Consider the following 24081-nt stretch of genomic DNA (forward strand, 5'->3'; position numbering starts at 1 on the left):
CATCTAAAGGCAAAATATGACACCTAAATCTTTCAATACTCAGGTGCAGCCCCTGGAAATAATCTTACTTTAGTGAAATTGATCTAATTCATGAGCTGGGGATTAGCTCTAGTTTTTAAGTCCTTCTTTTTCATGAAGAAAGGTTACTGGCTTTTTGCTGAAAGAGAACAGAGGAATATGTGGGTGTTTGTGTCCTTGAGAATATGCAAATATATATATGCATCTACCATGTTCATTCATATGTTTCTATATTTCTGTTAACAGTAAGATTATTAAAATAGGATATCCTGCTTGTAGCATATATTCTTGTTTCTACCTTCTTTTGCAGTAGAGCTGAATGTGGATCTAGGAAAAAAATTTTGCCTTGGCCGTAGGAGAACAAACCCAGAATTTTTCATGGATTTTTTAGCATTTCTATGGAGTCAGAGATGTGGAACTGAGACCAAATCTTGGCCAAAGTTCTTAGAGAATTTGCCTTAGAATTTTATATAGTTTATATAAATAGCAAATAAATGGTAGTGATTAAATAAATTTAACACAGTGACAAATTTTAATTTGTGCCTCACCCTAAATTCTAGGACAACTACACAAGGGTTTTTTTGTGTGTAAAGAGAAAGTCATGTTTTGCTTTAATGGTTTGCTTCCTTCGTTGAAACAATCTAAGAATATCTACCTAAAACTAAACTAGCATTAGCTCTGGTAAGATTTATATCATTTTTTCAATTTCTTCTGCTGAAATGTATTTGTTCTGCTGAGATGTATATATGTGATTTTGGAGTCCAAGTCATTTAATATTCTGTAGGACTGATCCTGCAGAAAAGGGATATCTCCATCAGAGAAGAAAGAATTTCTATTTATTATCACATAGATATTTCTTCTGCATTACTGTGGAATAGCTTTAAAGTTAACAAAAGGGCTTGTCACAGAAGAAAGGCAAGAGGAGGCTGGGTGGCATTATTGGGATTAATTTTAGGTATAATTTTTTATGCAGGTTGCTTGATGTCTTTGAGGGAAGTATTCCTCCTTAAAACAATTCACATAACCCCACAGAAACCCTTGTGGCTAAATGCTCTCTGGAAAAGCTTGTCTGTCTCCACTGGTCTGCTAGAAGGATCCTGCCTGCTAATGTGCAGTGGGACCAAACCCTGGCTCCCTCCCTCATTCCCAGCAAGGGTGAACATAGTGGGGGCCTTTATTTCAAGTTTGGAGCTTTATTTCTGTTCACTACAGCTCAGCAGCTCTGTTAGGGACTGCAGCACAAGGAAAAGCAAAGCAGTTGTGCTGGGCACGAAAAGGTTTTGAAATTGTGGATATGGAAAATTACTTCAGGGGTATATTGCTTTCCTCTTTGAGTCACACAAATACCCTGAGAAAGTTTGCAGCCAAGACAGAGCTGCAGCTGTGTGACCTGAGGGGAGGGATGTCATGCAGAGGGGCAGGCTTGGGGAGTGGGTCTGGGTGAGCTTCATGAAGTTCAGCAAGGCCAAGTGCAAGGTCCTGTGCATGGGTTGGGGCAATCCCCAATATCAGAATTGCAGAAGGAGTGGGTTGAGAGCAGCCTTGAGGAGAAAGACTTAGAGATCCTGGTTGGTGAAATATGAGACATGAGCTGGCAATGTCCAGAAAGCCAAGCATGTCCTGGGCTGCACCAAAGGAAACATGGCCAGCAGGTGATTCCCCTCCTCTGCTGTGCTCTTGTGAGAGCCCACCTGGAGCTCCTGCCCCCAGTGTGCCCAGCTCTGAATCTTCAACATAAGAAAGGCTCTTGGAGAGGGTCCAGAGGAGGCCATGACAGGGATGGCGGCTGGAGCACCTCCCCTGTGAGGAAAAGCTGAGAGAGTTGAGGTTATTCAGCCTGCAGAAGAGAAAGGTCAAGGCAGACCTTATTGCAGCCTCTCATTATACAGAGAGCATTTACAGAAAAACAGAGAAAGACCTTTTACCAGGGCCTGTAGTGGCTGGACAAGGGGCAATGGTTTTAAACTGGAAGTCAGTAGGTTTAAGTTGGACATAAGGAAGAATTCTTTGGATGAGGGCAGTGATACACTGGAGCAGGTTGTCCAGAGGAGCTGTGGATACTCCAGCCTGGGAAGTGCTCAAGACCAGGTTGGATAGGGCTTGGAGAAACCTGGTTGGGTGAAAAATGTCCCTGTCTGTGGTGGAGGAGTTGGGCTGAACAATATTCAAAGTTCCCTTTCAACCCAAACCAATCTACTGTTCTGTGATTCTGTGAATAGAAGATTAATTATTCCTCTGTATGTTTATATACAAAGAGGCATATTAATAATCCCTCCAGCAATCTTTCTTCATATAATAATCTGTATCTTCTTTCATGTTTGTTTGCTTTTCTTCTTTATTAAATAGTCTGGTAAAATATGAATGAAATTTGATGCAGACCTGATTCCTCACAGGAGGATCAATTTTTATGTGGAGACAGGCTCCTTGCTGGACTGCATGGACAGGTATTTTTGACCAGCCATTTCCATCTCTGACACTAACAGGCTTGTGACAATTGCAGTAACCTGGCTGCTTCCAAACATCTTAAGAAATATTGCAGTAACCAAAAGAACTTGATTCAACCCAATGTGCTTATTTTTGATAAGGTGTGACTCATACCCCAAACAGCAAACTCCTTTGAGTTCCACCCTGTGAAGGGAGGATGCTCTCAAGGACATTGATGAGATGGGAATATTGACATAAGGATGTTGCTGTAGGCATTAGCAGTGTTCTAGACATTTTATACAGCCTTTATTTGAGCAGCTTCCCTCTAGCAACAGAGAAACAAAAGGAGTAATACCGATAAACAATGTTACATTGATGGCTGTGGTAAAAGGTGAGAGAGAAGATATTTGTCCAGAACTTTCAGGCCCTCTCCTTTGGAAGATAAATTTTTGAATTAAAAAATACTGTCTTTGAATTAAAGGGTGATTCTGTAGAAAATTTGGACTGGTCACACACTTTCTTTTTACAAGTTTGGATTTTCTGGTAGAAAATGGAACCTGAGTTGCTGCAGCACCAGAGAAGACACATTTCTAGTCCAGTTTAAAGGCATTTTGCAGCATCACTGCAAGGCACATAGTCCTGGTGTCCTGGTTTCAGCTGGGATACAGTTAGTAGCTGGGACAGTGTTGCAAGATTAGGATTTAGGATTGAGAATAATGATGGTAACACACTGATTTAGTTGCTCTTGAGAAGTATTTACACTCTGTCAAGGACTTTTCAGCTTCTCACACTGCCCTGCCAGTGAAGAGTCTGGAGGTGCACAAAAACTTGTGAATGGACACACTGGGACAGCTGACCCCAGCTGATGCAAGGGATATTCCATATACCATATGTATCCAAGGGATATTCCATAGCATATGGCATCATGCCTGGGGGAATTGGCTGCAGGTGGTGTGACCTGATGCTCAGGGACTGGCTGGGCAGCAGTCAGTGAGTGGTGAGCAAACTGCATTCTGTATGTAATAGTAATACATTATTATTATTATTATTATTATTATTATTATTATTATTATTATTATTATTGTTGTTGTTGTTGTTGTTGTTGTTGTTGTTGTTGTTGTTGTTGTTGTTGTTGTTGTTGTTGTTGTTGTTGTTGTTGTTATTTCTTCCCCTTCATTTTTGTCCTATTTAACTTCTTTATCTCAACAAAAGAATTTTCCCTTTTTTCCCCTGTTCTCTCCCACTCCACTGAGGGGCAGTGAGTGAATGGCTGTGTGGTGCTCAGCTGCCTGCCAGGGTGACCCAGACCCCAGTGTAGTGTGGCACTGATCAGCACTGCCAGAGGTTGGTGCTGGGTGGCAGCAGCCATGTGTCCCACTCAGAGCCTTTGGAGGCTCCCTGGGATTTCCATAGGCAATTATCCTCACACTCTGTAAGTAATTGTTCAAGGTGTTATTGTTTTTCTGTCTGTCTTATGACTGGTTCAGGGCTGGAGAATAAAGGAATTTAATTGGCCTGGCAGGGCACAGGCTGTCCATAGTGCAAATCAAGTCACCTTGCAATGATTGCTATCTGGACCAGAGCACAATTACTGCAGCAGCTATTCCATAAAATACTCCCTTTAAATTTGATATCTATAGAAATGCTGGTTTTCAAAAGATATGTCTGTTGTGAAGATAATCCTCTAAAATCATACTGAAGATTAATTTGAAAGTTTTGCAGAACAGGAGGTTATTCTGGAATATGTGACTGGTAAACTCTTGCATTTTACAGCTCCACTGAGCCAGAAATAAGAGTCCTTTGCATTTTAAGATAAGTGAGATACTCATCCTGTTTGAAGAAATGTCAGAATAACAAGCTGCTTGCCTCTTTATCTAGGAGCATCTTTTACATTGGTCAGTGATGGTCTTTTCACTTATTTGGACTGGAACTGAAGTAGGGACAATAAGAATAGATTTATAATGGAAGAAGAGATCTAAAAAAAAAGAGATCTAATGCTGGCAGTGTGGGATCACAGGGACACAGGAAATGAAAAAGTGTTGTCAGGCTGTGGGCAGTGCAAAAATCCTAACTTTAATCTCACACATAGGCATTTGTAAATAGAGAACTGTATTAAGTGCAGAATTGTCAGTAGCTTTTGGTAAAACTCTGGGAGGGCAATGTACATTCCTTACCCTCCACGTTTGCCCACCAGGACCCCTGCTACTGGGTGTCTGTACTTGGTAAGGTGAGCTACCTTACTGGGGTAACCTTTCTGAGGCTGCAATAAAGGAGCTGCTCTGTGCCAGGTGCAGTGACTTCAGAGCTGCTTTGTGCTCACAGCTTTTTGTTTATGGAAACCAAGCTGCTTGTCTTCCTGAGCAGTGCTTGAACTTCATGTCTGCTTGGTAGAGAATCCCACCGAGTGTGGGGGATAAACTGGGATGCTGAGCACTTCCCTCAGCAGTTTGGTTTTGTTCCTGTGTCAGAAAGGATTTATTTGGGATTAATACTTCCCTGCCCAGTAGTCAGTGGTTATGTTCTAGTGCAGACAATCTACTGATAAAGCAGAAGCATCTTTGCAGATGTCACTGTTTAATTGACATTCACAGTATATCTTGTGTCATTACTGGAGGGTGATGACCCAGATAGAAGTCTTGGGGCTGTATTGGTGGGCTGTATTTTTTGGTCATGAGTCCTGATAGCTGTACTGGGCACAGGGCAGAGCCTTGTTTCCCCATCAGAGCATGTGACAGTTCACAGAGCTGCTGCTGGCACTGACAGGGTTTGGTACAAAATAGGGCAGCCCTAAGTGTGTTTCATATCCATGGCCCAGGCAGCCTTCTATAACCAGGAATGCAAGGGAGGGAGAGGAATTAAACCCCTGTGATTTAACTCATACCTTGACAAGAGACTGACCTCTGACTTGGGATTGACAACCCCATCCAAAGCATACATAATATTGTGGGCCAAGTGCACCCAGGTGGGATTTATGATTCCTCTCCTTTTCTAGCTCCACAATAATTTGCTGACAAATCTTGCTAATGGACTTTGGAAAGCCAAAGACTTGGTATATTGTGAGTACTGTAAAATAACAAGCCCTCTGGAGAGAGGTAGATTGCAGAGCTGAGCTGCAAAGCCTGGGCTGAATACTGAGATCTGGCCTGGCCTGGGAAGGGTTGAGCCAGTGCCTGTGAGAAATGGCTCAGCAAGGGATGCTTGTCTGCCAGGCTTCAGAGAACAAGGCTTGCTCAGGAGCAGTTCCTGCCCCAGGCTTGTTTAACACTCACAGGGCTCTAAATCAGGTATCATCACTGACTATGGGCAGATCACAGACCCCTCCTGGCTGAGCTGGCACTGAGACTGCTCTGGGACTTGGCTGCTGAACAGGTTTCTTTTGCAGACCAGCACAGCCCTGACTCTGTCACTGATGCTTCATTACTTCTGCAGATGCAGAAGTTTTGATGGCTGCAGGAGCAGAACCTGGGCATTAGCAGGGTCTGAGCCACTTTGTGCTGCCTGAGCCACACTGCAACCCCTGCTGTACAAGCAGGGAGGTGGAAGGGGAAGCAGGGGCACAGAAACCTGCAGGCAGCTGCTCACTTGCCTTGAGTGAAGCTGGGATTACAATTCAGGGCTCTTGAGTAGCACTCCCTCCACCCTTTTGTATGCCTTTATCTCCCTGAAATAAATTTTTTTAGTAAAGCAAGTGCTAAAAGATTGAGTTGAGGATGGTATCAGAACACTGAGGTCCCCCTGGGCAGGGCACTGAATGTGATACTTCACTTCCACAAGGACAAATTATATTTCTCAAATTTGAAATGTTTTCCTTTACATCAAAGCATCCATCTGTTCAATATTCAGGAAGAAATACAGTCACTGAGCATTGTCCCACACCAGCCAGGTCTTGCAGAGGTTGGCAGGTTCTGACTCTCCATCCCTGTGTGGCCACCTTGCAGCCTGCTCCCCAAAGCTGTAGGAAGCACTGGGGAAATGCTGTGGCCCTGTACAGCCTCTTCCATATCTGCACTCCTGGCTCTTGGCCAGCTTTGCAGCATCACTTACAAAAGCCAAATTCTGCTCTTTATACTTGGCTCTATTAAACCTCTTTATTTCTTTTCAGCTGGATCATTAGTTAGATGATTCTGTATTGTTTTTGACATATGCATTCTTCCCTGAAAAATTAGAGAAATCCCATTTATAGGGCTACCCAGTCACTGAGAGAACACAGCAATTTATACCTGCTGAGTGGACAGCCTATTTAATGTCTTTTTCTAACCAAGTATCACTTCCTCCAAAAGAGGTTGCTCCAATGCTTTGAGGACTCCCTGTCAGCAGATAATTTGTGCTTCTTGTTCTCTGACTTGCCACAAGATGCAGTCCCTGTTTATAGCTGCCTGCATTTGGCAGCAACACGCCCAGTTTGGTCCCATCTGGAGCCATAGAATGGTTTGGGCTGAAAGAGATCTTTAATGGTCATCTGGTCCCATGTCCTGCCATAGCAGGGACACCTTCAGTAGATCTGCTTGCTCAGACACCTCTCCAGCCTGTCCTTGAAGGTAGAGATGGGGCCTCTACCTCCTGTCTCAGTGGAACAAAGGGCACCAGGTCCCTCAGGGTCTCAAAGGTGATTGAGAGCAATATTCTGCAACCAAACACAAAACATGTAAACATGTGGATCACTAAATGCCCAGGGTAGTTGGGAGGAACCACTTTGTCCTCAGATGCAGCAGCCCATCTCTAGAAATGCCATGGTTTGATCAGAGCACTTTTCAAACCCCTGAAGGCTGACACCCTTCCCATGGGATAGGTAAATCTTTTAAATCCATCAGCTAAAGAGACCACTCAAAGCTACACAGCATTATTGATATGGCAGGAATGAGGCTGGAAATAGACTTTGTATCTTGACTTTCTTCTCATCCCTGGCCTTCCACTGGAGGCTGGACTTAGCCCAGGTCTGGTCTACTTTTTTTTTATGACAGGAGAGGGGCTGAGTCAGTTTTTTAACATATTGACTTATTGAAAACCTCCCCTTATGTAAGCTTTCTATTTCTTGACACTCCTGACTTGCCAAGTATCCTAGAACTTGGTGCTGGGCACAGCCCCCACCTTGAATTATCAGGCAGCTCAGAGAAACACCCACTCTGTAAATACAAGGGAGTTTCTGTTCAGCCTCAGATTCATAAAATGAACATGCCAGAACTTTCTGTCCTTCTGTTCCTGTGGCACAGAGCAATCCATCAGGCACAGGAACTGCTGTCCTGTGGTGCCTGGCTGGTGAGTTGAGGCTCACAGCTGGTGCAGGGCTGTTCCTGCTGGGTGAGAGTGGGAGATGCAAAGCTGGACTTTGAGCATGGTGGGGAAAATATCATTTTAACAAGTATTGCTGAGGTTGGATTTACTAAGGAGGGGAGAAAAGATGCAAGAGTCAGGAAATGCTCCCCCTCAGGCAGTGAATGTGCTTTGTGATCTGGGATGGGCAGCTGGTGAAGGCAGGGCTCCTGTGGGGCTCTTTGCTGCTGCTTTCCTGTCTGAACACCACAGCTGGAAACTGCCCCCTTTATCTTCCACCAATTTTAATAGGATGCTGTTAACCCCCTGGTGCCATTTCACTTTTGGCTACCACCACCCTGAAGCCTGTTCTCCCAAACACAGGGACAGTGCCCCTCACCCAGCACTTCCTGTGTGCCACAGCAACCACCAGGATTATTACGGTGACAAATTTCACTGTCTGTGATACAATGGCAGGTAAAGACCAGTACCCCACTGTGTTGGGGTCAGGATTATTATGGTGACATGTTTCACTGTCTGTGATACAATGGCAGGTAAAGACCAGTACCCCACTGTGTTGGGGTCAGGGAATGGTCACAGAAACTCTCAGAGAGTCTCACAGAGTCTCTGAAAGTCTCTGAGGAAGCCTTGAAGAGCTTTTAGTTTCACTAGCAAAGGGTGTGGAATGGAATTGTCAGTATTGTGCTCATACAGATAGGAAGGATCACATGGTCTGATTTCTCTAATTTAATGTCCAGCTTCTACATGGCACCCATGGCTTTTCTAGTGAGTAGTAATAAATGGAAAGGGTAGCTCCTGGAAGAAGAATCTCCATTGCACCATGTTCTCTGCAAACATGGCTTGATTTCAGAGTGGGTACAGATACACACATGGAGCCTGCTTCTGCCTGACTTGTTGCACAGCAGTTCTGGAAACATAAACTTCAGAAAACATGGGCTGACGTTGCACCTGGAACATGGTCCTTACAGCAACAAGAACAGGAGATACCACCCTCCCAGCCTTTCCTTGCTGTTACAGTGCTCAGTTACAAAACAATCTGTGAGAGTTCCTGCCAGCCTTGCCAGTCTGGAGGCACACAGACTGAGGAGCAGTGTACATGTTTACAGCCACTCAAAAAAGCCCTGTTGGCAGCTCAAGGCAGGCATCCCATATGGCCTGAAGGCTGATTTACACCTCTTTACACACTGAATCTTAACTGTTAAACTTCATAGGCCTGAAAACATTTCCTATGGAAAATGAAGGAGTGAAGACATTCTTACTCTCTACTTTCTCCTTCAACAAAGTGTGAGAAAAGAAAAAAAAAGAAAAAGAAAAGAATTAGGTCAGGGCAGCTGCTGAATGGTCACCTCAGCTTTTGCCACTCAAATGCTAATTAAATCAATGCAGAGCCACCATGTCCAGCTTAGCAAGGGGGATGCTATTGGATTGTTTCAGGGATTTTGGGAAGCTTTGCCCAGTCAGAAAACAAGCTGTTTGAGACCTGGAATGGTGTAGGGGGCTTGCAGCCTGCCAGAGAAGCTCTCTGCAGAGGTAAGCTGATTTTGGCTGCCTGACAGGATGTTGGTGAACAAAACTGATCATCCACTGAGTGTATTGGGTGCCCAGGACTCTCCCTGACAGCTTTCTCCTGCAGAGCTGCCAGTTCTGCATACTTGGTTGCAGAACCTAGGACAGGGTAGGGAAACCATTCTGTGCAGGTCACAAATCATTTCTCAGTTCAGCCCTGCAAAAGAGAATTTCTTTATTTTTTTTGATTTTAGCAGACTGTGAGCACCCCTCCACTGAAAGGGCTCCCTGATCTCTCCTGGTGTTTAGGATTCCATCTAGGAACAGGGTGCTTTAAAACCTGACTTTGGTGAGAGTGCTTTGGAATGGCTGTGCTGTGTGGGGTGTCCAGGGGACCACAGCATTCTGCTGTCAGCCCAGCCTGCCTGCACTGGGTGTGCTGTCATCTGCTGTTATCCATGTTCCTGCTATTATCCATGTTCTAATTCCTTCCTTAGTGGAGCTCATGCTTTCTAATGAGAAACTTATTGAGCCTTTGAAAGGAAGTAGATGGGTAAAGCAACAGTGTCTGCCTGTGGCATAGGCACACCATTACCCAAAACTGGGAAAGACAAGATAGATGAGAAAAAGTAAGAAAAGAAACTGAAGAGTATTCCCAGTAAAAGCCAGCACAAGAACTCAGGACTAATTGCAAAATTCAGAAGGATAAATGAAAAAAAAAAAGCATTAATTTTCTGCTCCAGTGGAGAAAAGGGAATTTTGCATATGCTTTTTAAAGATACAGGAGCATATGAGATATCTGAATTAATTACCATTTCCCTTTGAGTAGAGAAATCACTTAAGTCAAACAAGAGTGGGATGGATGCTGGTGAAGGGCAGGGCAGCTTCTGGACAGCTAGGCTGGAATCTTCTAGAACAGAAGAAGAGCAAATAAGCCTGACCTTCAGAGGCAGCCATCTCCCCACATTCCACTGAGAAAAACCAAAAAGATAGAGAATTTTCATCCTGGTTGATCACTTGGGTTAACCTGCCTATTGTAGTTTAATTTCTTTGCATTTTTCACATCAGCAAAATTACTGAAAACTCATGTGCTATGGGTACTTCATCACTGCACTTCATCACTTCATCACATACTTAATGATGTATTTTGGGATTAATGAATCCTTCTGCTGGGGTTCAAATGTTTCATTCCAAAGGTGTCCTCAAAGAGATGTTCAGCTCACAGTAATGGAGTGTCCTCTTTAAAGGCCAGCTCCCATCAGACAAGGTTAAGAACAATGTGAAAACTGTCTTTGGGAAGTGCAGAACAAAAGTGGTCTTGTGCCTCTGTAATTTGTTCTCAGCAAGGACTGAAGTATGTCCAAGAGGAAATGTCAAGGAATCAGATGTACTTACAAGACTGGAGACAAGAGCTGTAACTAATATGAGGGTTTATTAACCAAGAATAACAGATACCAAGCCTTTGAACTGGAGAGGTTAGAGGAGTAGAAGGGGGAACTACAATCCAGAGTCTTGTACATTGAGCTGCTATAGAGAGAAGTTAGGCAAGCTATAGGTGGAAAAAGAAAATTGAGAAAAAGAAATTGTGTCCTTATTAAAAAAGAAGAACGCAAATGCAAAAATACTTTAGATAGGCCTGTTTTTCAGAGAGTTGCTAAGACTGTCTGAAATCTAAACTTTTCAAGGTGTCTTGATGGGTGTGGTATTCCTGCTGGCCTCTGAGCTGGAGCTGTTGTTCAAGAGTAGGACACGGCTTTCACAACAGACTGGCTCCTGCAGATCTCTGCAGAGCAAGAGGAGTTAATGTTTGCACTGAGATAAATCTTTGTTCTTGTTCAGTGTTTACCAGATTGACTAACCAGGCACCACATTTGCTACCATCAAGAAGCAAACTTAAATGCAAATAGAACAAGAGGACACAGCCTCAAATGTTACCAGGGAAGTTTTCGATTGGATATTTAAAAAATTTCTTCACTGAAAGGGTTATCAAGCAATGAAACAGGCTGCCCAGGAAAGTGGCTGAGTCACCATCCCTGGAGGTATTTAAAAGAGCGTAGATGTGGCACTCAGGGATGTGGTTTAGTGGTGAACTTGGCAGTCTCAGGTGAATGGTTGGACTTGATGGTCTTAGAGCTCTTCTCCAGCCTATTGGTTTTATAAGCTTGGAAAGCCCATTCACAATGTAAAAGGTGGAGACTGGAAGAAAAGCAGCAGGATGGAGCCCTCAACAGTGGTACCTCAGGCCCGCAGGTATGTCTAATACCCTCTGGAAATTCTTCCAAGGTTTAAATTAAATTCAGCTAATTATAGCTGAAGACTTTTTTCTTGAAGGAAAAGAAAATCAACAAGTCCTTTAATGCTTGTTTTGGCTGCTCCTGGGGGGTGTGATTATTATTCCTGGTAAGAGCTAGACTATAATGCCTTGTGCTGTCTTTAATAATTTCTAACTGCACAAAGTCATGGGAAGTCTTTCACAGTTCAGCAGATGAGGGGTCAAGATCCCTGTAGAGGGAGTAAAGAACTCTAAGAGGTGTAGGAACACAAGAAAGGACCTCTCTGCATGTAACAATTGCATTCTTTATTTTGTAGGCCTGTGTTAGTATTTAGTAGATCTGTTACCCAGCTCTTGTGTATTGACATGAGAAATGTCATTGAATGACCACTAATTTGCATCTGTTCAGGATGTGGCTTCCTTGTTGTCATGACTCATGATGCATAAGGATGCTAAATGTCAATGCAAAGTCATTGGTTTTCTGCAGGAGGGACAGGGCTGTATGTGCCAGGGTGGATGGCCAGTGCTTGCAGAGATACTGTGGAGCTGCAGCTGTGGTGCTGCTCTTCCTGAAGCCTTCTCAGAGTTTGGAGTTTTAGATCATTTGTGGCAGAACTGTGCACAATTCAAAAGCTCAAATTATAGGTTGCTCAGAGTGCATATCAGTATACCTGGTATTTCTTCTTCTGCATCTAGGGAAATAATTTTTTTAAAATTAAAATGCTGAAAAGCATAGAAGCAACTGTGTCAAACCAGTTTCTGCCTCCCAAGAAGGGCTAAAGGTGGAAAATTGGAAATACAGTTTATGAAACAGGTATGAGCAAGGCCTCCAGCAGTTTCATACACTTAGGAAGTTTATGAGCTGGATCGATATCAGACCCTCTGCCCACAAACTCCATAAATGTGCCTGAAATCTCCTTGAATTCTCTAACTCAATGACCTTTGCAATGTCTGATTTTTGTGCCTCACTGAAGAATACCTCATTTGTTCATACCCTCATTTGTTTTAAACTTGTTGCTCGATAATGTCATTGAGCACTGTGGTTTTGTGATCTGGGGAGTGAAACTGAGACACTCCTTCTCTATCCATCTTTCCATGTCACTCATTATTTTATAGCTCACTTCCAAAGAACACTTCAGGTGTGGTTAAACAATATAGTGAACCCAGATGCCTCTCAAAGACACGGGGATCACATGAGACTCTGATAATTGGGAATGGATTCACCTTCCTGCTCAAGTGTGCTCCAAGAATGGATTCGTTTTTTCCCTATCAGGCTTTATGCTGGATTAGGTGTAATTTTGGCAAAAGCTTATGTATGTATGCTTTGATCATTCAGACAGAAACATGATAATGAATCCATACCTGATTCAAATCCATGCCAGGTGACCCAGCCATGCATGGATTTGGTATTTATGATCAGGGAATGACCAGAACAGGAGAAACATCCTATGAGGTCAGATCCCATATCCAGCTGGCACTGTGCTCTTCTCCAGCAGTGGCAAAAGGATGGGATATTCAGGGAGAGCACATGAGCCTGGGCACTTTCTGTGTCCATTCTCCTTAGCATCCAGAACATTTTTATCATGAGGGTTAATGGGTACATCCCCATCCAATCCTTTTAGTATTTTCAGTCTTGTTTCATCAGGTGCATCCTCATTCTAGTGTTGTGTGTTATGCTCTGCTTTCACCCTATTTGCCAGTTTAAATTTAAAAAATTTCATCCTATTCCCACTCAGTCATCTCCTCTCCAAATGAAGAGTTACAGCTGTTTTAGTCTGTCATAAACTGACTTTTCCCACCCTTTTTCTGTGCCTTCTCTAACCCTGTTGCCTTATTTGAGACGTGGAGACCAAAGCTGCACACAGAATGCAAGATGTTAAATGGATTTATTCTGTGATCCTGTGTAATGACCTTGTGTAGGTTCACCAGTGCTTTAGAGGCAAGCTGGCACTCACTCCTTTCTGCTGACACCCATCCTGACAGTACCCAGCAGAGTGTGGATGCTTTCACTGATGCTGCACACTGAGCTGCTAATTCAGAGACCACCAGGGGTGACTCCAGGACCATCTTCTAGTGTTTGGTAGCCAGTTCAGCATTTCTCAGACCTGCTTCATTATTTTTACCTCACTGCACCACCTAAAAAGCACAAGCTATCATCTCTTTCTCAGGCTAAACAGACTCTGCCAAAACCCTCTTTTGATCACACTTCACTGTGTTTTCTCTGAATTGCTGAGTTTTAGGTTCCTTTTGAGATGGGAATACAAAGCAGCAAGCTGTAGCCAGAATGCAGTAATTTAAAGGAATAAGAGGTTCCCTTTCATATTTTAATTTAATTTCTTATGCTATCTAGTGGCTGATTTCAGGTTTTGACTGCTGAAGTGCAATAAACAGAAGTTTTACACAGAAATACCCCCAAAGACAGCAGAATTTCTCCTGAATAGCTATTTTAGAGCTTTTTCTTGAATGCACAGAGCCAGTGTGTAACTAATCCTGACCACTTTATTGTCAACTTGCAATTTTGTTTTCTTATGGAGGAGATATTAATAGTTGAGTCAAGACATGTAAAGTCACAGTGTCACATAGATATGAAAAACCCCAAGATTCAGAACTGATACCTGTGGCTGCCACAGCTGTTTTTTAAATTGCAGCTTGTCATACAGGATCCTGAATTCACCTTCTTGAAGAGCTGAAGCTTTCCTATTGCAAATCCTTGGACCTGTCAAAACAGCAGAACCAGGGGGAAATCAGGAAAAGTGTAAACAAGTTAAGGCAGCTTGTAAAAGCTCCAAGCTTTGAAAGAACCACATCAGAAATAATGGATCTGGGGATAAAGGGAGGTTCTTTGCTGAAGCAGGATGAAGGATCTGACAGTATACTAAACAAAGCATCCCTGCAGTGGGAAACAGTGAATAAAATTAATTAATTGGTGAAGTCTTCCCTTAACTTCTATAATCCTGAGAAAAGAAGGCATGAAATGAATAAGTTTTAACCACTCATTAAGATTTTTTTGCTTTCCATATGCCCAAGATCACAGAATTTATTTTATTCAGCCCTCCTTAATAATTAAATGTAATGCAAAAATTTCTTCTCTGGAACTTCACTTATTATCACAAATGACATACTGTCTTAATAAAAAATGGTTGTGATTTAATCAACTGTGACTTTATGTGACTGTTTTAGGTTTAGTAGACTTTTCATTTTGAAGCCACATCTTTGTATTGTAATTATATTTCAGTCTTTGGAAAAGGGGATTTAAGTTATGAGATAATTTCCTTGACTAGTGCATATTGTGGGAGTGTTAAAATGAGCCAAGAGTCATCCCTACATTTCAGGTTTGTTGTTTCTTTTTTTTTTTCTCATTTGAAATGAAAAGAATTAACATTTTTATAACTTAGAGAACTGGTGTTTATTTCATGGAAATTAGAACTAATCATGTAGATAATTATTCACCTGGTGCAGTACTGTCTGATATACTGAATGACTCTTTTGAAAAAGAACTTACATTGAAAGAAGTGGAATTTTTAGGAGCTAATAAAAACCCCACCAAGACATCTTAGAAAATGCAAGCAACAAAATCCAAAGATAAAACCTCACCTATCAAATTTTATGTTCATGTATAGGAAGGCAGAAGTATTTTTTCCTCTTTCTTCAGTTTCTGCTTCCTCAGCCAAGGCATCCACTGTGCCCATGGCTTACAGTCTTGAGGCACTGGAGCTGGCTCAGAGCTGAGGTGCAGAAACCTTTGATCATCCCTGAACTAAATAATTTTGATGGTTCCAAAAGGTTTGCAAAGGCTGCTGCTTCCAGGGAGGAAGGGACTCGGGAGGAAAAGCAGGGCAGCTATTCCAACAAGGACTTTCTGCTGCCAAGAGCACGCTGGCAGCTCACCCAGCCTGTCCATGGGAGAGCTGTGTGGTCTTGGGAGATGTGAGAACTGGATGATGTCAGGAGATGTGCTGGACAAAAGAGGCTTTGTATCTGTGTCTGCTCTGGTGTGCAGATCTCACTCCCTGGTTTCATTCCTCTGTGCCCCCGAGGAGCACAGCTCACACACCAGCACAAGGGAAGGCTACAGAAATGGAACTTGACAAATGTCTTGGTCTATTGTAGCTAAGCCCAAGTCTGGGTTTTTCTTGACTGAGTTCTGGAAAACTGCACAGAGAAGGGCTCTGAGGGAGGGACAGAAGAGCCCTCCTGGAGCTACACATGCCTGTGTTTAAATGGCTCAGTTTATTCTTCCAACTTCATAAGTGATGGAGAAGTGTTTTCTGCCACCCCTCAGTGAGTGCCCAGAGTGAGGCAGATAACCTGCACCCTACAGGGGCCTGTTTGTCTCTGGATGGCTTGTAACCATTCCCACAGCAGGAAGCCAGTCTCCTCTTAAAACAACTCTTCAAGCACACAGACTTCTGAAAAGATTTTGCTGGAAGAAAATACTACGTTTAAAAATGTGGAGGGACTCTGAGGTTCAGTATTAGTAAGGTCATTTGAGCTCTCATGCTGACAGCTCTGAAGTGGATTTTTTTGCCAACTTTCCTTTAAATTAGACTGCAAATTGCAATTATTGGATATCTAAGAGGAACATTATGCTGTGCAAGAAGTGATCACAAAGCCTCTGTGATGATGGGACAGCTTAGATGAAAAGAAAGAGCATGAAAGCAATTTTTTGAAAGCTGGACGCTGCCGTGGATGAACCTTGACAAGAGGGGAATGAAATTTGTGAGTCTTTTTTTCAAGGTATGAAAATTAATTCAGAGACCCAGTGGACCTGTGGCACTGATAAGAGGAAATGAACACTAGTGTTTACAGAGGTGCAAATTCAACATGGTCTGAGTATAGGCAAATGCTGTGCTATGGTTGCTGTCCCACTCTTATTTACTATTTATATCAGGGAAGCCTCAATGAATCACAGTCATAAACAAAAAATGTAAATGTGACCATGGTCACAGGGGTTTTCAGGTGAAGGAAGAGACGAGAATGTTGACTCCATGATCAGAAGGCTTGATTTATTATTTTATGATATATATATATATTACATTATAACTATACTAAAAAGAAATAGGAAAGGAAAAGGTTTCCTCAGAAGCTGGCTAAGCTAAGAATAGAAAAGAAGAATGGTACCAAAGGCAGCTCTCTCGCACTCCGTCCGGGATAGCTCGGTCCTTGATTGGCCATGAATTATAAACATCCAAGATGGGCCAATCACAGGTGGACCTGTTGCATTCCACAGCAGCAGATAACCATTGTTTACATTCTGTCTCTGAGGCCTCTTAGCTTCTCAGAAGGAAAAATCCTAAAAAAAGGATTTTTAGTGAAAAGATGTCTGCAACATGTAGACACACCTCTACATTGTACTGTGAATATGCAGAAAAGAAAAAATTCTCATAACTTCAGATGTTTTTGCAATCCCCATGTGAAAGGAGCTGGGACACTCAGTCCTTTTTGAACTAAGAAATGTTCTTGATTAGCTGAGATGGCTGATTTTTAATTGATTCTAATCAAAGCACTTGAAACAGGAAACCTCTTTGTAGCCCGTAAGAATTCCTTCATCTGCCTTCTCTTTGGGCCTGAAATTGCTTTATTCTATCTCAGATTAGCTTGTAGGATTGAGTAAGGAGCAAAGTCTCTATTTGTGCATTATGTAGCACATGGGGGTTAAATCTTCAATGAAGTTTGTGAGTAATGCCTCAACACTAACAACCTCCAACCTCCCCACAGGTCCATGACAGGTGAATGAGATTTTCTGCACAAAAGGCTCTCCTGATTTCCCATGTTTGTGCCTCACTGGTAGCCAGGAGGTCCTGGGGGAACATGGGAGACATTTCTCCACTATATCTTTGGGGTTTACCCCTAGAGGTGGCACAAAGTTTTATGCCAGGTTTAGGGATACAGATGGGTATGGATAACTTTGGGGTCATTCTCAAATCTGGTATAACTGCATAGAAGGTCCAAACTTTCTCTTGTTAAAATTTACATCTTGGGGAAGAAGGGATGGAATAATTTTCAAGTTTTTAGCAGTTTCAGAATTTATGTCAAAACTGCAGGGAAAAATATTTTGTGGAAATCTGAAGAAAGTTTACTTTTTTTATTCCTCCCATGAGAACAAACTGTCTACCACAAAAGCATATCCACAGAACACTTTCAGGAAGCCTAGCTGGTTGTATTAAGCAGTGTGGATGTTACCCATGTGCACAGTATTAGGGTGTTTGATGGGTTTTCTCCTCAAGCCAGGTCTTCTGAGCTCTCAGAGAAACCTATCACACCCAAGATAGCTCTGCTACCTGGAATGGCATCAAATCAGCAGGATGGCTTCTGAGGTAGTGTTGGAAACAGAAAAGTTTTAATAAAAGGCAAAATAACAAAGGTCTTACAGAGAAAACTCGAGCTAGGGGCAAGAGGTTTTTGCTCTTGCTAAAACATTTCACAAAAGCAATGATTTCCTTTGTTCTCTTCTTTTTCTAGTGAATTACCCAAGTGGGACTTTTTTGGCTTCTGTCTAATTGGCAGCCCTAGGTTTGAGGTGAAGTCCTAAAGGTCTTATGAGGTGTCTTTTTACCAAATTGAGGAGAGAAACTTCTGGGCTTTTTTCCTTTTTAAGGAGACAAAGGATAATTTGGTTACTTCGTCAACAGAGGGCACATTCCTACAGGTGTGCACACTGACACTGGCTGACAAGTGGTTTACATATCAAAGTGATGGAGCCTGTTGAGAAGGACTGATTCATTCAGTTCCCTGAAGACTTTATTTACTTGGTTTAGACCCTTACACAGAAGATTCTCTCTGGCAAATCCCATGTACAGAGGATGCCACCCTGCTCTCCTGCTGAACACACCCACACTCTTTGTTCCCATAGCTGAGCCTTGCTGGAGACCTGTGCTTGCTGCCTCTCTGGTGCTGTCTAGGGACACATCTCTGCATGGTTATCTTGGCTAAGGAAACCTCTGGGGTCAGGGACACATCTCTGCATGGTTATCCTGGCTAAGGAAACCTCTGGGTTCAGGGACACATCTCTGCATGGTTATCTTGGCTAAGGTTACCTCTGGGGTCAGGGACACATCTCTGCATGGTTATCCTGGCTAAGGAAACCTCTGGGGTCAGGGACACATCTCTGCATGGTTATCTTGGCTAAGGAAACCTCTGGGTCAGGGACACATCTCTGCATGGTTATCCTGGCTAAGGAAACCTCTGGGGTCAGGGACACATCTCTGCATGGTTATCCTGGCTAAGGAAACCTCTGTGTCAGGGGTGCAGGAGAGCTCAGATGCAGCCTGATGCCATTTGTGCCCAAACCTCTGACAGAATAAAAACCTGAGACTGAAATCTGTTTTACTTCAAACATGGATTTTGCTCTTGGCATCATGCAGTTATTCAAAGCTTGGCCAGTTCTCTTTCTGTTACCCTGTGGCACCTTCTGCAGTTCTGTCTTTAGGCAGTTTCAAGTGTTATGTAAACATAAGAATCATGGAAGTCGGCCCAGTTAACACATCAGGCTTTATTAATGGCCATTTCCTGCAGTCACCCTCTGACTCTTGCTTTGCTTGAGGCCTGTTTTTGTCTGGGTGCTACATTTCCACTCATACTGATCAGATTTTAGGATCCTTTGGCACAAAGTTTTACATTTTCTGCAATTGTACCCTACATTGCTGACATTCCTCTTGGGCTGGCCAGTAAACCTAATTTGCTTGCTCTGAATACAACCTTTAAACATTACCAACTTCCCCTTCCAGTTTGTACTATCTTTTCCTCCACAGTTTGAGTTTGCAGATGATTTCAGATGTTTGAGCACTGGTCACTATCAGATTTACTCAGCTTGTAGGTGCCTGCTTGTTTTGGCTCATTGGACTGTGTGCTTCTGCAGGTAAATTTTTATACCTACGATAATTTAGGCAAACAAATCCTCTGATGATAGGGGGAAGAAAATTTGCTGAATATTTGTCACTGCATGTTTGTGGCCAACAAAGAACCTGAAAAATGCTCCTATTATATGAAATCCTTTGTGTTTCCTGTCATTACTTGGTTTGTTTGCCAGTACAGTTAACAGCACAAAGTTCTCAAGCAGCATAGATTGTTTCTCTCTCTGGAACATGTGGCATATTTATTTTCTTGGAAGAACTGATGCTAGGCAGAAACACCTCTCTAACACAGCTTGAGGAGTAACCCTTGTTCAGGCTTGTTGATTGCTTTGCTGTTGAAGGGGAGTGAGAACTACCTAAATTATGTGGTGTATGTGCCACTGATACCGTGGGTGTAGTGGGTATTTACACAAATGGTATTTACACAAATGACTTTATCTCAATTCAGTGGAAAACTGCTTTTGTTCTGGATCCTCTACTCTGCCTTTTATCTCTGGCCTTGTCACAGGCATAAGGAATGAGCTACATGTGTGGGAAGGCAGTAGATTGGAAACTTATCTTTGATTTCCTTTCTTTGCGTCTTGCCATCTTGGTTTGAACAGAAGTTTTGGCTCTTGTCACATTATGTTTGCCTGTACATGGCCAAATTTAAAAAAAAAACAACTATATTTCATGAAGCAAGAAGTCAGAGCTTTCTCTCATTTCTCTCCTTTGCTGTCGATAAAAGGAAATTCAGAATATAATGATCTTGCTAGGAAATCAAAACTCCCTCCTAACAACTCCTTGAGTTAAATTAGAATCCAGTACAGAGAAAAGTTTGAAAATACTACACTGATCAGTTTTCTTTATTTTTTCAGAAAGGGGCTGTTTGCTGGCATGAAGCTGAAGAAGAAGAAAAAAGGCGAGAAAGGGCTGACAATTGCAAACAAAGATGCATTGGGTAAGCCTCATAAATCAATATTTCAACAGGCATGAGCAAGTGGTGGGGGATTATATTAGATCTGATTTCATGTGAACTCATTTGAATTGTGTCTCAAGGCTTAGCATTGATAAAACAGGCAGTAAACTCCTTATCACTCCCAAATAAACAGAGAGCTAATTCTTTTTGCATCAACTGTTTCATGAAGTTCACATCCACATTCTGTGAGTTCACACTGCTCTATCTGCTACATTAAACTAAAAATGTCAGCCTGTCTCTTTCCATAGAGAGATGGCACATTTTTGAGAGGTTTTTTCCTACTTCACAGGTAGGTAATTTACTACAAGTGCGTAATTCCTCCAGAAGTTCTGCTTGTTTTAGAAACCATAAATACACAGCCTGCTGTGATGGCTGGATGGGCTGGCTCAATGAAGCTGGCAGATTTACTCAGTAGTGTGTGTGTGCCTGTTGTGAGTGCACACAGGGTGAGGAGAGTGGCTACAGCCAAATGGATGTGGGAAATGGTTTTGCACAGGAGGGGAGCTGCTGCTATAATCAATGCTGCTCGATACAGACCACAAGAGAATTTCTAATTGGGACACCCAAATAAATAAAAGATTCAGTTCATGATGATGAATTCACTGCTCTTCTCCAAGTGAGCTTTTTGCTACTAGAAATCAGATGTAGGTTTTATTTCCTTGTCTGTTTTCTTTATCAGGTGATCATAGTGAGATTGCAAGTTTTCTCCATGACACTCTTGGAAGACAGGAAGAGTCAGAAGAAGACCTAATGAACAGTGATGCTCTGTCCAGTGCTTTTGGATCCTTAAGCCCAAATAGGAAAAGGTGCTTCTTCATGTATCTTACCTAACATCCCCCTAAACATCTTTTCCAGATTCCTGTTTCCCAGGAAGGGCATTACCCTTCAACAAAACCTCTGACAGAAAATCCCTTTGCTGACAGCAGTGATCCCTTCACTCCTGCTCTCCCACAAGACAGAGTGGAATGCACTTAGCTCAGAGGTATCACCAGGTGCTATCCAGTGCAGGGAGAAGATGAAATGGATCCTGAGTGTGCCACAGCTGTGTTAAGGAGCTCTGCTAAAAGAAATAAGCCAAAGGGAACAGTGATGTTGATAGTGAAGAGCTTGTGTAGTTGTGCTTTTCATACAGGAGAGGAATGCAGTCTGGGGAGGAATGGAGTCAAGCTTGATGGGATCAACAAGTGAAATCATTGCCATGATAGGTAGCTGCACTGGTTTGTGTGGATGCAAAACATTTCCCTATCAAAAAGTATATGAGAAAGACAGAGATGGTCTCTGCTGATGACAGCCTAACAGTTCACAACAAAGCTGTCTGCCATAAATAATACTTGTTTACTGTTGAGAAGTCTTTCCAGTGTGTGTCCAAGTACCAGCTCTTGCCTAGAGATGTCTAATGACTTCTTCTGACATTTAAACAGGGCAAAGCTGGTGACCAGAATTCATGAAGAGGAGATGAAATCCCAGAACTACCAGGTGAGCAGGGGGTGACAGCCCTTCTGTGACTGTGAATTCCCCAGGCAGGCTGGACCTGAGCCCAGGAGTGTCCATGGTGTCCTTGTGCCCCACAGATTGCCATCACCATCATCGAGGCCAGGCAGCTGGTGGGCGAGAACATCGACCCTGTGGTGATCATCGAGATAGGTGATGAGAAGAAGCAAACGACAGTAAAGGAAGGCACAAATGCCCCTTTCTACAATGAAGTAAGTGCTTTCTCTTTAAAAAGACACTTTCTTCAATGGTTCTGGGTGGACTCTGCCATTTGGTAGCTCATAAGGGGATGAATTAAGTTGCAGCACTTCCATGTCTGAGCAGGGATGTCTCTCCAGGAGACAAAGCACCAGGAATAGCTCCCTTGGGTGTTAGAGCTGTTTGCTCTTTCTCTTCTCAAGGTCTGTCCAAACTGTTCCCTACCCTCTCCAGCACATTCTGCCTTACCACCACTGCTACTGCAGTTTTTTAAATCATCCATTTAGGAGCTTTGTCTATACTACACCCCTCCACACCTCCACTCCCTTTTCTACTATTTCATGCTTTCAGCCTTTCCTTGACATATGTTTGTTCCAATTGCTGACAAATGACACCAAAACAACCCCCAAAACCAATTTCCTTGTGCCTCCTGTCCCTTTTGACAATACCTTCTGATGCAGACTGAGGCCCATGGGCATTTGTGAAGCAAGTCTTGTGCAGCTATGCAAGGAATAGAGTAGAAAATAAGTCTGGGCCACGGCAGTAACACATCGGGGACAAGGAAAGAATTTTGCTTTGTCCACCACTGCCCCCCTGCATCCCCAGCATCTCACTTGGGCTCTGTGCAGGAACACAAAATGCTGAGCCATGCAGCTGACAGCACTGTGTGCCTGCCCAGGGATGGTTCTCATCTGCTGCCCCCTCTTCCCACAGTACTTTGTGTTCGATTTCGTTGGACCGCAGGTGTTGCTGTTTGACAAAATAATCAACATCTCTGTAAGTACCCAGGAAAGCTTAACACAGTAAGTAAAGGTCATTGCTTTTGTGTCACTTCAAATCTAAATTATTCTTAATGTAGTTAAAAATAAACAATTTTAGTACCAAGAGTGCTAGAAAGTCACCATGAATTATAGGAAAGAGGATAGAAGAGAGGATAAGGAGGAGGAGTCAGCTGGCAGAGATTTGAAGGAACATACCCAAAAGGAAGATTTAGTCTGCATTTTCAGGGACACTCATTGCTGTGTGGCAAACTGCAAGGAAGAATGAGAAAATTCAGCTTAGCTCTCTCTTCTCATTGCCTTCATCCATCTAATTTTCAGCCTGCCACTTGATTCAAATGACTGAGTTGAAACTTCTTGTTTACATCAGTTCCTCAGATATAACTGTTTCTAACTAAATGAAACTAAAGTAATGCAGTCACTTTTCCTCAGCAGGGGCTCTTGGGCTGCCTGAGTGTCACTGGTTGGTTGCTATAAGCATGGGAGTGCTCTCCAAGAGTTCAGGGCTGCTTCCACTGCTCAGTGCAACTCAAGTCCCAGCAAAACTACAAGCAGGACCTTATTGCTCTCTACAAAAACCTGAAACAAGGTTAGAGAGAGGTGTGGCTTGGTCTCTTCTCCCAAGTAACAGGTGACAGGGCATTCCACAAGGAAATGGCCCCAAGCTGGACCAGGAGAAATTTAGACTGGATATTAGGAAAATTTCTTCACTGAAGGGAATAGACTGCCCAGAGAAGCAGTGGAATCACCATCCCCAGAGGGATTTAAAAGGCATGTGGATGTAGCAGCTGGGGACATGGTTCAGTGATGGACTTGGCAATGCTGGGTTAATGATTGGGCTCCATCCTAAAGATCTTTTCCAACCTAAATGATTCCATGTTTCTGTGACATCACAGAACAGTCCTGATGGAGACACACATGCTCTTGGGCTTGGATAATGATGTGCATTTTGGAAGGCCAAGTCTATGGAGCCATGTTAATTATCTTGTCCAAAACTCATCACCATGTGTAGTAAAGCTGCTAAGGAATTAAAGATCTCATGAGACTCTGGACAGCACTGTATTTGTATTATTTGGAAACTTCAACAGCTGTGCCCTTCATGAACTCTTGTTTTTGCTAAAAGTCCAACCATTTTGTCAGAGATTTTCTCTGGCAATAAACAGTGCAACAGTTGTTGCTCCAGGAAAAGCTCTTTTTCTCTGGAGTGCTTTGTCCATTTCAACAATGTACACCAGGAAAAGATCTGTGCTGGTTGAGCTTGACAGAAACAAGCAGTGCTCAGGAGCTATAGGACACATCACTGTCTACTTC

At 42.9% G+C, this 24081-nt stretch overlaps 1 protein-coding gene and 1 long non-coding RNA gene across 2 annotated transcripts in view; one reads left to right on the forward strand and one right to left on the reverse strand.

Moving 5' to 3' along the window:
• The window catches only part of LOC129131759 (uncharacterized), a 30779-nt gene extending 15585 nt beyond the window's left edge, over positions 1 to 15194 (reverse strand). The window contains exons 1-2 of the long non-coding RNA XR_013184871.1: positions 15086 to 15194; positions 14107 to 14207 (exon numbers count right to left, since the gene is read on the reverse strand). This is a non-coding gene — a long non-coding RNA (uncharacterized LOC129131759). The remainder of the gene's footprint in view (positions 1 to 14106; positions 14208 to 15085) is intronic.
• FER1L6 (fer-1 like family member 6) overlaps positions 9161 to 24081 on the forward strand; it is a 68931-nt gene continuing 54010 nt past the window's right edge. The window contains exons 1-6 of the mRNA XM_077188751.1: positions 9161 to 9243; positions 20202 to 20284; positions 20982 to 21108; positions 21724 to 21778; positions 21874 to 22005; positions 22706 to 22768. Of these exons, the coding sequence (XP_077044866.1) occupies positions 20221 to 20284; positions 20982 to 21108; positions 21724 to 21778; positions 21874 to 22005; positions 22706 to 22768 (441 nt within the window). The 5' untranslated portion in view covers positions 9161 to 9243; positions 20202 to 20220. The remainder of the gene's footprint in view (positions 9244 to 20201; positions 20285 to 20981; positions 21109 to 21723; positions 21779 to 21873; positions 22006 to 22705; positions 22769 to 24081) is intronic.

The sequence above is a fragment of the Agelaius phoeniceus genome, chromosome 1, assembly GCF_051311805.1.
Source record: "Agelaius phoeniceus isolate bAgePho1 chromosome 1, bAgePho1.hap1, whole genome shotgun sequence".
NCBI classification, from domain to species: domain Eukaryota; kingdom Metazoa; phylum Chordata; class Aves; order Passeriformes; family Icteridae; genus Agelaius; species Agelaius phoeniceus.